Raw genomic sequence first — 13427 nt, forward strand, 5'->3', positions numbered from 1 at the left:
CACCGCCTTCAGCTCCATCCCCAATTCTATAGCCAGCCATCAAGTCCTCCTCACTTCCATGTGCTGAACACTCTCCAGCAGTGATTTAAGGAAACACCTATATTTGCCACTTGGTCAAGTAAGGAGAAGGTTGTTTCTATTTTCTGTAAGTATTAACAATGCCTGCAAGATCAGAATGGCAAAAGGATTCATAGAAGAATCCCAGTAGCACAGTGGGCATAAGATTTGCAGTACAGTTTAGATGAAACTAGTATGCATGGCAATCTGAGCCTTCAAATGACCCTTATTCATACTGATGTTACTCCCTTCTTTTTGCATTGACTTGTTTCTCACAAAAGAACAAACCATGGGTTGAATTGTGAATTATTACATGCAAATCCAGCTATGTGTTAACCATTTGCTGTTAACCACGAACAACCCACAAAGAGAACCCATGGTTTGTCTTTGGTTGTGAAATGTTGTAGGTTGTTCATGTTTAAACTATGGGCTGTCATAGCATGCAAATCCATTGTGTACAAATAGCATCATGGGTTGTTCATGGGTTGCTTCATCGGACTACCGAGACAGCAGAAAAGTGCACTTTAAAAAATCTAGCTTCTTTATATGCCAGTATGGCAGTGACACAAAGGCAGTTTGGATGCAGGGAGGGAGCAGGTGGGGGGGCACAATCCAGAACCTTTAAAAAACAAGTTTTGTTTGATCTCCTTACAAACCCTGGCTAGAGCAACAAGCCATGGTTTAAATAAATAAATTAGGACTTAAGTGTTACATGTAAACCAGAATATTACCTCAGCCACCTCCGGGGTTGCATGAATCAGATGCCAAATGTAACCATTTAGTTCTTCTTTCCTCCTCTCAGCCACTGCCTCTCCTCGTGACCGTCCAATCACAAACCTGCTAGGGAAACTAGAAAATTGCATGGGGTGAGGCGGAATAGGGAAGAGTTCTTTTTAAGCTTTGATCTCAGCCGCAAAGAAAAGGAAATTCTCAATAGAAGCAGCAGAATTCCTCAAAATGCTTGCTTCTTGCCCTGACAGTACAAACAAATTAATGGTAAAATTGTATCATATTGTTCCAGAGAGGAAGCTTGCAGTTAACTTAGTAATATGAGAAACGCACACAGAGAAATACAATTAATACACACAGTTAATCATGAGATTCACACACACAGTTCTAAGTAGAACAAGCCTCTTCGAAGGGCAGTTTCCCCTATTATACACACAATTCCTAAAAGAAGGCAGTTATCTGTGAAAGCAAAAATGGCATCCATGAAACAAGTGTTCTGATATACCATCGTTGGTCCAACAACACCTGGAGTTTAAACATACACCTAAACCAGTTTCCTAAGCTTGCATCCTGAATGTGTGCACAGCACAGCATCAATGGAAGCAGGGTTTGTAAACCAAATGATGCTAACCTGGGGAGATGCAAGGAGGGGAAGATGAGGCGCAGCTTGTTGTGCAGCTCTTGGAACTCTTCAAAGGTTCGCTGGATATATGTGACCTCAGAGGGAGCCTCTCGTACCACCTTCACGATATATATCTGCAACGTAGGGAGACAGGTTCTTTTGAGAGTTCAGCTTCACCTTCTGAGATGTTGCTCCATGAGTGGTATAGATTGCTTTTTGCTTTAAACCTCTCTTCCAAGACAGTCTCACATGGGCTCCCCTAATGCTGCCTCTACCCCACTGCTGACCCGTTGTACCAAAATGGCCACTGAAGGGACTCACGTAGCCCTTGCTGGGATTGAAGACTTTTTCATGGCGGCAGAGGAAAACATCAAGGATTCGGCTGGACATCTTGAGGGTATACACACGAGGAGCAAAGGAAAGCGTTGGCCGGGAGTCAGAGGCTGTGAATTTCATCTGTGCCAAGTTGTGAATGAAGAAGTTAAGCTTTGTGGCTACACTTCCCAAGCTGGACTCTATCAACCTGCAGCAAGGAATGAAACTTCACAGTAGTACCACTGCCATGGAACTGACAGCTTTATCCCAAGATATGCAGTGGACATGATGGACCTCTCACAGAAGACCCTGAGGACCCATACTTCTCTGCAGAGGTACCTTTGGGAAACTGAGATTGTGGAATCCTTCCCATTTTGCCCTCCCAGCTAGTAAGCTTCAGAAAAGTATCCCCTCACCTGGTGAAATAAGTGGTGGCATCTGCCTCTGAGTCCTGTGGTCTCAGTGCATCATAGACGTACTTTAGGTCTTCAAGGTCAGAAAGCTCAGGGATCCCACAGGACAGCATCTGGGCACCAAAGAGCACAGCAGTTAGTGCCAGAAGCCAAAGAAGTGCAACGGCCCTAAACTTGACCTGTGAGCATTCCATGATTCTAGGAAGTGCCACATGTAATCTGATTTCTCCAGCTTTTCTTTAAAAACGAGCGGCGGCATGTTCCTAATCCCTGTGGTCAGGGTACATGTGCACAAACAATGCCTGCTGAAGTCTCAGGAACAAGGAAGGAGGCAAGGCAATAGTTGGGGATGGGGAGCCATCATCCTTTTGAGTCTTAGTCCCATAGTTGGAGGGAAGCAGGAGGAGAGGACGATTGGGTGATGTGGGGGATGGGGGAGAGAAATGCACCTGCCTTATTAATCCTTGTACCTGAACCTATATCTCTTGGTGCAATATAGCATGACAAAATTGTGAATATGTGGCAGCAAGGATGGTAGAGAGTCACCTTCCAGGAACTCTGATGTCCTATGTTGTGTTTGGGCATTGCATGTAGTGCAGGATGTATGTTTGTAAGGTGGCCAGATTTAACCAAAATGATGGTGAACTTGCTGCAATGATAGTTACTGTTCTATACACATTAAACAGCGGGGGGGGAGCCTGTTGTGTTGGATTTTCAAGTTGGGGAACCAAGTTGGGGAAGCCCGCACTAGGCCAAAACCACAAAATCAGCTGCAAAGATCAGTTGGCGATCCCATGGTCAACAATTCTGCTGTACTGCCTGGACAGATGCAGCACTACTAGAATGCAACGGAGAGGTGTGGGATAGGTATCTCACCAGGCCCAGAAGATTGAGGAAGAGGTGGGTGTGCTTGCGAATCAGGTTGTAAGCCTGGCAACAGAGGTCCACAAAGTCATGGAAGCGACTGGAGGGCTTGTCGCCGCCATTGATGACATAAGCCATGTCCGATGTGAAGACAAAAGGAGCCCGGTCCCTGTATGGAAGATTTGTGCATGCATCATAATGTGGCTGATCCCAGGAACAAAAGAAAGCTATGCTTTCGTTCTCAAACACAACTCAATGCACTCATATGGCATTAGTCCTATTAAACCCACAAATAGCCTGCATTATTCTGAAGGACTTTGAAACATTCCTACTCTTGAAACAAAGTCGCATGCATGTGTGAACTGCATAGCAATAGCAGGAAAAATCCTGAAACATTCCACAGAAATATCTGTGTTTTACATTCCATGAAACAAGGCCTTTGCAGTGTTGTGTTTGGCAAACCGGATGGACTAGAAAGATGCTGTGCTAACAACATTTTGAAACACACTTTACCTCCAGCTTAGAAAACACAGTGATTGGGTTCACATGACATGGAAACATAAGGACAGAGCAATGGAAGTGGGGGTTTTGGACTGGGACCTCAGTAGCTCTAAGTCCCAGTCAAAAACCACTCACTGCTCTGTCAACTCCCCCTTTTTAACAGGACCCAATTTTTTGTCACCTGTCTGTCAAAGCTCCTTTTCCCAACAAGAAGGCTTGTGAGAGATGCGCTTTTGCACTTTCTCAAGCACCTAGAGGCAAAATGTAGACTACCTGGCAGGAAAATGAAGATGAGGCTCCTACTACAAAAAGGGTGCAAACCACGGCACCTTCTTTTCATGAGCAAACATCACTCACACCATTGGTTTCTCTCAACAGCTCATCTTTTAACAGCTACCCAGAGAAACCAATGTGGGAAGGAAAACAATTCAGAGCTTCTTCTAGGCAAAGTTCAGGACTGATACCTGCTCTACTTGGCAGAAGGCACACCCTCAACATTGCCCCAGCTAAGGCTACTGGTCCTCACACTGGTGCAACTGTGAAGGTTTACAGAGCACAAGGATGATTCAATTTTAAAAAATAGCAATCATTTTTCCACATTTTTAAAGGTTCTGAGAGCCACGGACAGCCTCTCCAAGATGCCACTTGAGCACTTTGAAGGAGTTTTCTGTGGCTGTCAAAATGTAACCTGAGAAAGCTGGTTGTTGACCCTGTTTCCACAAACTCAGGAGTGGGAGGAAGTAAGGGGTGGGGGGAGGACAGGACGATAATGTGAAGCTCCACGGGTTTCAGTGATGGGAGAGGAACATGTACATCCCAGAGAGTCCAATTATGCCTTTGGAAAACTACATGAGCTTACATTTACCCCTGGCAGTGTTCCTGCCAATTTGCATTGAAATGGAATGGCATTTTGAGTTGTTTTTGCTCATGGGCTGCTTTTCCTAGGCAATTTTCAAGGCACTCATCTTATAAACTTCCCTCTGGTTTGAAATGGAACATGCAGCTGCATCTCTCCTGCTTGTAACCACTGCCTTGCAAAGTATCATTAAATCTGCCAGCCTAGGGCAAAATTCCTTTCAAATTTCAAGAGACTGGACAAAATGGGACCATTTGGAGTTGGAATGTCTGGTCAGTTTCATCGCTTTCACAGTTAATTCTCTTTGAGCTCTACACAGTGTTCTAGGAATGTGTGCATTTGTAATAAAAGGCAATAAGCTCTGCTCAGTTTCAGAGATAATTCTATTTGCAAATACTATGTGAAACAAACATGAGAAACTAAAATCAGGGTGCCTAAATTATATCCTCCCCATCATTTATTTTCACATTTTGTTCCGAAATTAATGCATGCCCCAGGCACCAAAAATTCAGTTAGCCAAACTAGTCCAGTGAAAGCAGGGGTCCTCACCATGGTGCCTCTTGCAAGACCCATACGGACACCTACAATGATGCCCACAAAGTGATCTCCAAACCTCTTAATTTCCCCCATTTTTAATATATGTACACAAATTTGTATGAAATGCATTCAGCTTTCTAGCAATTATTCTTCGGCTTCAACAAAAGCAGACCAAATATCCAAATAACTATCCATTTGAAATTGGCAGCTGTATGCAGTCCATTCATATATTGAAGGTTTGTAAGGTTGCATTACAAGTAATGAGAGTTTATTCTTCTCATGTTGTAATTTCAGTCTTTTAGCTGTCAAAAAGGCACAGAGAAACCACTTCCCCTTTCATTTTTAAATTTGTATGAAGCAGGGAAATAATTTAAAAGAGTGTGCGTAAGTCCACTAAAGGCTGTTTCAGTACAAAATTATCTGTTTAATAACCTCCTCCAAAGAAAAGCAGCCATCGGGCATTGACAAAACTTGTTGTCAGTAACTAGCTGAATTAGATAATATTTTATTAAAAAGACATTATGATATCGCGTGGAGATACACAAAAAATGCGTCTGTAGAAAGATGCCGTCCACAATTCACAGATGTGACACACAGATGCCGAAGTGGAAAGGTGCATACTTGGCATTTTGCGGTGGTCCCCACAGCAATTTCTCAAATTCCCAAATGTGCTCGAAGGTCCAAAATTAGTGAGGACCCCTGGTTCAGAGTGCTCACCTCTTGATGTTGCCAAACATTTGGGCATGGCCCAGAAACCTGCCAAAATCAATGTGGAACATGTGTCCTGTGGTCTTCAGCATAATGTTGTCATTGTGCCGGTCACAGATTCCCAGCACATAAGTGGCTACACAGCAGCCAGCACATGAGTAGATGAAGTTCTCTACTGCCTGGGAAAAGAAGACCTATGTTAGAAAAGTAAAGTGTCGAGTGAGGAAGCAAGGAGACCAGGCAACCTGTTCCACAAGAGAAAAATGAAAAGGCTTCCGCAAAGTGTGGAGAAATATTTGATGAATGTGTATGTGTGTGCGTGTCAAGAATGAGAGAGAGAGAGAATACATATATATCCCATATATATCCCACCTTGTTTTCTGGAACAAATTGGAGCCCTGGCTTGGCAGAAGGGTGTCTAAAACTACCTTGTAACGATCTATGATCTCCCCTTATAACATAACTTTCTCCTTTATGAAATTTCCTGTGAATTAAATGCCCATGCCAAGCACTTTCTCTGACTGAACTTTGACCTTATAGGTAGGCTTTTTCAGTAACACAGAAGAGCTTCCTCAGTCTCCTGTAAGAGGAAACTGCTTTTTCATGCACTCTTCTGAAGCTGAAAGGCTCCATTGCTGCTGATTCATAGAGTTGTTCTGGGCTTGTTAATTTTGTGTCATTTTAGAAAATTGACTTGAACTTTTACCATTCTTTCTGCATAGCTAAGATGTTAAAGTATGTAAGTCTTCCCTATCTAACATTTGCTATGGAAACATATACAAATTTGGAACTGCAAGTATGGCACATATACAAGTCCAGATTAAGTTTCTGCCCTACTTTTGCAATTAGTTAAATTGCAAGATTCCAAATACAACATGTCAAGTTTAACATTAGTGCAATCTTTGAACATAGCACTGAGAGCTCATTCTCTGGTAAAGGATGTTATGCTCTCTCTTCACCAGATTTACCTTCTCATATTCATCCTCCTTGGGATTGTGCTTCTGTAACCAGTCTGCAAGGGGACGATCCTTGAAGGAGCCTGTCACACCATGCTCTACCTGGATCTTTCTCAAGGTTTCTGCATTGGGGATCATCTCCACCATCCCTGTAACACAGCAAATATTTATAAAGATTGCCAAGAAAGACAACAGTCCCCACAGGCAATGGACTAAGAAACAACCCAACCTGGGCTGGGATTTTTACCACAGGGGCTTTGAAATATCATCTTCCTCTTATTTGTGCAGCCTATGTCAGAAAAGTGACCACCTTGTTTGGCGAAGAACAAAACCATGTCATTGAACAACTCTTAAGTTCCATGCTGAAGTACCTACCAATGAGCCTTCCATGTTCTAGAATTCAAGGGATACTTCTGTAGCCTCAGAAGGGCAACATACCACATAAGCAATGCATCTACCGCTGAAACAAGTGGCTGCCCAGAAAAAATAGTGTATACATATTTTTTTAACCAGAGGATCCTGCAATTATTGCTTACATCAGAAGTGTGAAACCTCAGGACCATGAGCTAAATCCTGCCCTCTGAGGTTCCCTAGATGAATACAACCCTTTCTCCATTTCCACAATCTCTCAAGTGCTATTCGGTAGTTTCCGGGTTTTTGCATGTTTTTCTTCTCTTTTCTTTGTAATGCCTCAGTACCTCTCCTGGGTCTTAGTTACTGGCTGTTACAGCTTTAAGATGAAATATGCAGGGAAGGGGGGGTGCACTGGGCCTATTCCTTTTGCCTTTGGCTTGCACATTATTGGAATGTGCCCCCACCAAGCTTTTATTAAATTAAATGTGGCCCTCAGGCTGAGACACCTGATGTACATAGCTAGTTTGTCCTCACAAATAAATGGTAGGTAGCTTATCAGTACCATAATGGATAAGACTAGAACCTGCAGGTTTAAAAGTTAATAGTTCTGATTACCAGAGAAAAACCGGCCATCTTGTTAGGTGTTGTAGGGATTTGAATTGGAAAACTAATCCCTACTCTTTGTTCTGGCTCAGCAAGGCCATTGTTATGCTCTTAGCTTATACCCAGAGAGGTGGTAGTTTATAGCTCCCTTTTTATCTTGTTCTCAGTCTTGAAATCAGTGATATGTCACAGATTCTGCTAGCCTGAAAACCCTGTAGCTGCAGTTCAGCAACAGTAACCAACAAGAACGGAAAATGTGTCCTACGTGGATCCAAACTTACCCCTGCCACGGCCGGTGGAAAAACAACGGAATATGACCATGCGCATGTCCAAACCTTCTTGCACCCAGATCTTGTTCATGATGCGAATCATCTGCAAAGTTAGCATGTCCTGCCGGAGATCATCTCCACACTGTGGGGCATTAAAAGAACACTGGGTATGGCTGGCCATTTCCAGGGCTTTGTGACACTTTGTAACACTTGAAGCCACAAAATATATTTCCTTATTCAAGTGCATCCAGCTGTACATAGAACACCCCTTCATTTTCAGATAGGACACATGCATCAGCTTATCCACAAAATCATAGACACTAAGGGTCAAGCTATGCATTCTGTGACATATAGCTATATGGTGGCAGCACATATTCGCCACTACCACCTCTGGAATTAGCCTCCCCTCAGGTGAAGTAAGTCAAGCATCTACTATCAGCCTTCCCACCCCAGCCATGATTACAGCAAATCCTATTGCCCCAACTCGCCATGGCAATTAGCAGTGAGGACGAAATCTTCACGTAATGGTGGCATCTACTGGGATCACAGCTGAGGAAAGAAGGCATGTGCACAGCATCCCCAGAAGGGAAGGAGAAATGGCACTTCAGAGCTAGTAGAGAGTGGGAGTACTCCCTTCCTGCTGCACCAGGCCCTGAAAAAGTATAATATGGCAGGCAGAAAGGTCTATAGTTTCTCTTTCTCCACTGCAAACACCCACATACTCCCTTTCAAACCTAGAAAGAAAAGAAGACAGAGGGACTGGGGAGGAAGGCTTGCAATAAGGAGGCTAGACAGGAATTCCTGGAGTCTGTGAATGCTTTTTCTCCCATGGGTCCTCAGATTTTCCCTCAGACCTGCTTGCCACAGACTGAAAGGTCTAACCATGGTCCTTGATCTCACAGTTTTAGAAAGAGCAAGAGCAAGTCACAGGACACAGCTCGGTCACCTGCAGCCTGCACACACCAGATCAGGCAATGCTGGGTTTTGTTAGGAGGCATCTGTGCAGAATGAAGGAAAGTCCTGGCTACAATCAGAGAAGAAACCCTGGGACTCACCTTAAAGATGACACGGATATTCTCTCCAAGAGGGTCCACATTCTGGAAGGAGAGCTTCAGAGGGACAGCATTGGAGTTGAAATAGGAGCAATCCTGCAGCCAAGGGAAGAGGAGACAGGGAGTGGGGGCATGATTAGAATGGGGATGCTGGCAGCTGTGGTACCACAGATCTGGAGGATACCTTCCACAAAGGTACCACCACCTCTGAGGCAGAAGAGCTTTTCTGCCATTAATTCTATGAGGACAGGGTATTGCAGAGGTGAACAGAACTTAGAAAAAAAAATCAGGATTATCTATTTTACTCCTTTTGAACAGTATGGGAAGATTGTGGAAAATGAATACCTGGCCTTGGATTAAGACCAAACATATGTGGGGCTGGTACAGTATGGACCTGAAGGGTGAGGTTTAACGCAAGATACAAGTCAGATGATATTGCACTAGCCAAAAATCAAAATCGAAAGGGGATGTGATAAGAACATTAAAGTTACAGCACAGAATGGCCAATGCTTCTCATCCTGAGGAACTGACCTGTTCTGTAGTAGCTTGTTATGCAACAGAGAGGAAACAGCTACCTCCAAATCCTGGCTATGCAAACTGTGTTGCTATGCTTGTCAACTTCAGTACTCAGGAAGCTGTCAGATCTTTGGTCCACCTAGCTCAGTGTCATCCACTGATTGTTGGGTTCTCCCCTGAGTTTCAGGCAGAGGTCTCTCAGCCCTTCCTGGATACGCCAGAGATGGAATGTGGAACCCTTGGCATGCGAAGTATCTGCTCTGCCATTGAGCTATGACCCTGCCTGGGAGCACAGGACGCTCTCCTGCATGACCCCTAAGGTACAGAAGGGAAATTATCCCACATTTCCATAGTGCAGCCACAATAGTGTTTCTGGCAGTCAGAACCATACCCTGGGCACAATCCCCTTCACGAGCAGGCTGGGACTTAGTGGTAGGCGGCAGGAGCCACTGACGCTGAAGAACTGCTTTACATCTTCCAGCCCCTCACGAAGGATGGCCTGAAGAAACAACAGCACAGAAGGCATCGAACACAGAATTCCCCGTCGTTCCCCTGCAGTCTACCTCTTCACCCCTTTCCACAGCCAACCCAACATTAGTCCTGGCATCACCAAAAGTCATATCTCAGTAGGTCATCAGTTCTTGCTATTAGGTTTGGAAAGCACCACCTATATGCTATGGTAGTCTGCTCCCCACCAGGTTTTGTACGAAGAAGCACCTCAATTCTGGTTTTAGTTACACAGTTAAAACATTTATGACTGCAATGAAGTTGAGTTGATGGCATACTAATACTATAAATACTATCAAAATTATCAAGATGATGATGATTAATCTATAGTTTGTTTTGCAGGAGGAAAGGCCTCACAAGGTGGATTATAGATTACTTTAAAATAACTGTGACCCCAAAACACTAAAAAAATGCATCATTAAAACCATGGTAAGTTTTAACAAATAAAATTGCCCCAGGAGATAAATTCTTAAGTTAAAAGCACTGAACGCTGGTATCCTTTGAACTGCCTGACAAGCCCGTTTTAACCAGGGCACATGGTTCCGTGTTTAATTATTCCTTTGCCAGCACACCCTCCTCCAGGAATAGTGGAAGACAGAAGTTCACAAACACTGGTACCTGTCTAGATGATGGAGCAGCCTCACGGACCTGCTGAGCCAACTTAGCCAGGGTGTTAACAAGCCAGCACTGGCGGTCAAACTCTTCTCGCAAGCCCTTCCCACAGCAGCACAGCAGAGCTGCCAGCAGATACTGGTAACGGATGCTGAACTGGGAATCCTTAAGGCCATCCTTCAGCAACCTAGGGCAATGGATACATTTTCAGGAGAAATACTGGGATGTGTGGGGAACATATTCATGTCCCAACCTGGTCAGTAAGACCACACATATCAGTTGCTGTTCCCAAAACAAGGGGACATCTACACATTTTGTAGAGAGATCAAAATAAGCAAAGGGATATTTGTGTGCTGAAGCACAAACAGGGGGCTCAGCAGGTCAAATATTCAGACTAGTCATGTTTTCAGCCTCCTTAAACTATTAAGTTTTCAAATACTTGTCATGATGAAGCTTGTTCTTTTTTTAATTAAAAAAGGGAGAGATTTTCAGTAACCTAATCACGTTTCTGGATTCTAGATAAACAGAATTCCATGCAAAGAGGAACAGAGGAGCCCCTGTTTATAATCCATGTGGGGAAAAAGCTTAACAAAGCAATCTTTTATCAAAAGGGCAGATGATCTTCTAGAGAATGAAAGCTAAATGTTCTGGCCTTTGGGAGAAAAATAGCTTGCAACTTCCTCTGGTCTTCGCTAGAGAGCAAAATTCAAGTTGGGTGATCGTATCTCCTTCATTTATTTCTTTCATTTTTTTTAAAAGTAACTATCCCTCTATGTCTAATCCTCTCCATATATCAACAGCACATCTGCCAACGTTACCAGAAGAAATAGTGGGTAATCCTCAGGTCACAGATGGCTCTCTTCATAAGAAACCGCACTAGAGGGCTGTCGAGGTAGCATTCATATTTGAGGGCCTGTAAGAAGGGAACAGATTGGTTTCCATTTAAACAGACAGCTCACTCAGACAGACAGCCATTTTCTTATGTGGTCAGCACACAGGAGCTCCACAAGAGGAGACACAAAGACAAGAGGAGGAAGGCCAGGGCGACTTATTTTATAATGTTAATGTGTTTTATATTTTTAGTGTTTTATATTTTTAACTGATGTTTTGTAAGCCACCCCGAGGCTTCGGCGAATGGGGTGGCATAGAAATTTTTAAATAAATAAATAAATAAATAAATAGATGCCAGTTTTCCCCACAAACATCTGGACAAGTGAAGAACACATGCTCCAAGTAGTCTTACACCATGATGTGAGTCCGCTTGGGTTCTTTGGTTATACCAGCCCACATATTCTTGGGGCTTACTTATTTTTTACATATTATTTCCTGGCCTGCCTGCAATGAGACTAGAATGGTAATATGAGGAGTTCTCCCACTATAACCCCATAAAATCCCTGTCAAGTAGGTTAGGCTGCAAGAATAGTGGATTATCTCCAGCTGCTACTGAAGCTATGAGCTTCACATCTCAGCCGGGATGTGAACCCAGGCCCAAGCCCAACGTGCTATCTGCTGCATGACACTGCCCTCAGAATAATTACTTTGCATTGCTGTCATGCGCTTCAAGTACTGTTCAAAAGACTCCCTTCTCCACCATAGAGAAGCTGGCAGTGGCTGTTTCCTGATCTTTCTTTTGCCAAAATCCACAAAGGACTCCTTCCTATACTAGCTCTGTTTAGCAGCAACAGAAAAGGAATGTCCCCCACAATTTTCTCCTCTCATTTCTCGTTTCCTGCCTTGGCAAGTGTGAATCGCCGCCACTTGCATACAGAAGCCTGACAGGAGGCAATTCTTGCTAGCTCCTGAATGGTGGCATCCTGTCAGTCAGTTCCACCCCAACCAGACACGGCAAAGACCAATGAGTTTTTACAGAATTCTGCAGTCTTCAACTTGACACCCAAGAAGAAGCATATCAGTTCACATGCAACTTGGAACCTAGCTTGATCGTTATTTAGTTTAGGCTATGCAAACCTACATTGGCTTATTCTAACTTGTACTCTGTTTCTTTCTCTCTGAGACCCTCCCCTGGAAGCACTGCTAGAAATGTAAACATTTGGGGCCCAATCTTACATTGCCATCAATGGACGTTTGTTTTTTAAATCTTAATTGTCAAATGAAGGAGGGGATTGAGTGGCATGCACAACGGACGGAACTATTAACGCTTCCTTGCCCAGCTGTGTTCCCCCTGGCTTGGCTACTCAGCTACTGTTGGCTACATGGCTACTCAGGAAAAAATCTCCCACTAGCCCCACTATTAAGTTTTTAATTGCCATGCAGGAGAGTGGGGGACACTGCAGCATGTTGGGAGAGGAATTAATCTTTCTTTCCCCAGCTGCAATCTGCCTGACACTGGCTTCCAGCTAACTAGACTGGGGAACATAATCTTTCACTGACACCAATTGAACAGATCAAGGGGCCTGAGAAAGAGGTTTGGGCCCAGGCTTATCAACACTCCTGCTTTCCCCTGCTTAATGAAATCCACCCAGTTCATTCTCTGGGTCTTGGCTGTTTCCTAGAGCACCTGAAGGAGCCACTCCTGCCCATTTGCCTACTTATTTACATTACAATCCTGGGTCTAATGAAAAGGAAGGAAAAGGCCACTGAAACCTGTTCTGTGTCACCTGGGAAGGGTGTGTGTGCATGTATTTTAGCCAGCAACAGATCTTCATCACTGATTAAAAGTACAATTGCTGAGATACTCTACAGCTCAGGAGTATGAGTGCAGCAGGAGTGATGGCAGTATTCATGTAAGAGGTGTGCAACAAGAGGTTCACCTCACAAGGGTGTTGCCTGTACCATCACATTCCATCTCTCACTGAAGTGGAGCATGAAGGCCAAGCTTCTATGGAAAGTTAATTAAAGGAGAGGTTACTGTACTACATCTTCGATCAGGAGTGGGAGAAGCTACATTACTTTGCAGACAACCACTGCCCCTCTGCTGCCGAGATGAGTTATTGTA

General features: G+C 43.9%; 1 protein-coding gene across 4 annotated transcripts in view; it reads right to left on the minus strand.

Moving 5' to 3' along the window:
* The window catches only part of PIK3C2B (phosphatidylinositol-4-phosphate 3-kinase catalytic subunit type 2 beta), a 106524-nt gene that overhangs the window by 4027 nt on the left and 89070 nt on the right, over positions 1-13427 (minus strand). For all 4 annotated transcript variants that reach the window (XM_044445613.1, XM_044445606.1, XM_044445621.1 and 1 more), the window contains 12 exons: positions 11290-11384; positions 10478-10658; positions 9744-9851; positions 8840-8932; positions 7797-7926; positions 6571-6707; positions 5612-5781; positions 3013-3169; positions 2140-2249; positions 1730-1931; positions 1418-1542; positions 789-906 (listed from right to left, as the gene is read on the minus strand). In XM_044445613.1, the coding sequence (XP_044301548.1) occupies positions 789-906; positions 1418-1542; positions 1730-1931; positions 2140-2249; positions 3013-3169; positions 5612-5781; positions 6571-6707; positions 7797-7926; positions 8840-8932; positions 9744-9851; positions 10478-10658; positions 11290-11384 (1626 nt within the window). The remainder of the gene's footprint in view (positions 1-788; positions 907-1417; positions 1543-1729; positions 1932-2139; positions 2250-3012; positions 3170-5611; positions 5782-6570; positions 6708-7796; positions 7927-8839; positions 8933-9743; positions 9852-10477; positions 10659-11289; positions 11385-13427) is intronic.

The sequence above is a fragment of the Varanus komodoensis genome, unplaced genomic scaffold (genome assembly GCF_004798865.1).
Source record: "Varanus komodoensis strain SLA01 unplaced genomic scaffold, ASM479886v1 scaffold1, whole genome shotgun sequence".
Taxonomy (NCBI): Eukaryota; Metazoa; Chordata; class Lepidosauria; order Squamata; family Varanidae; genus Varanus; species Varanus komodoensis.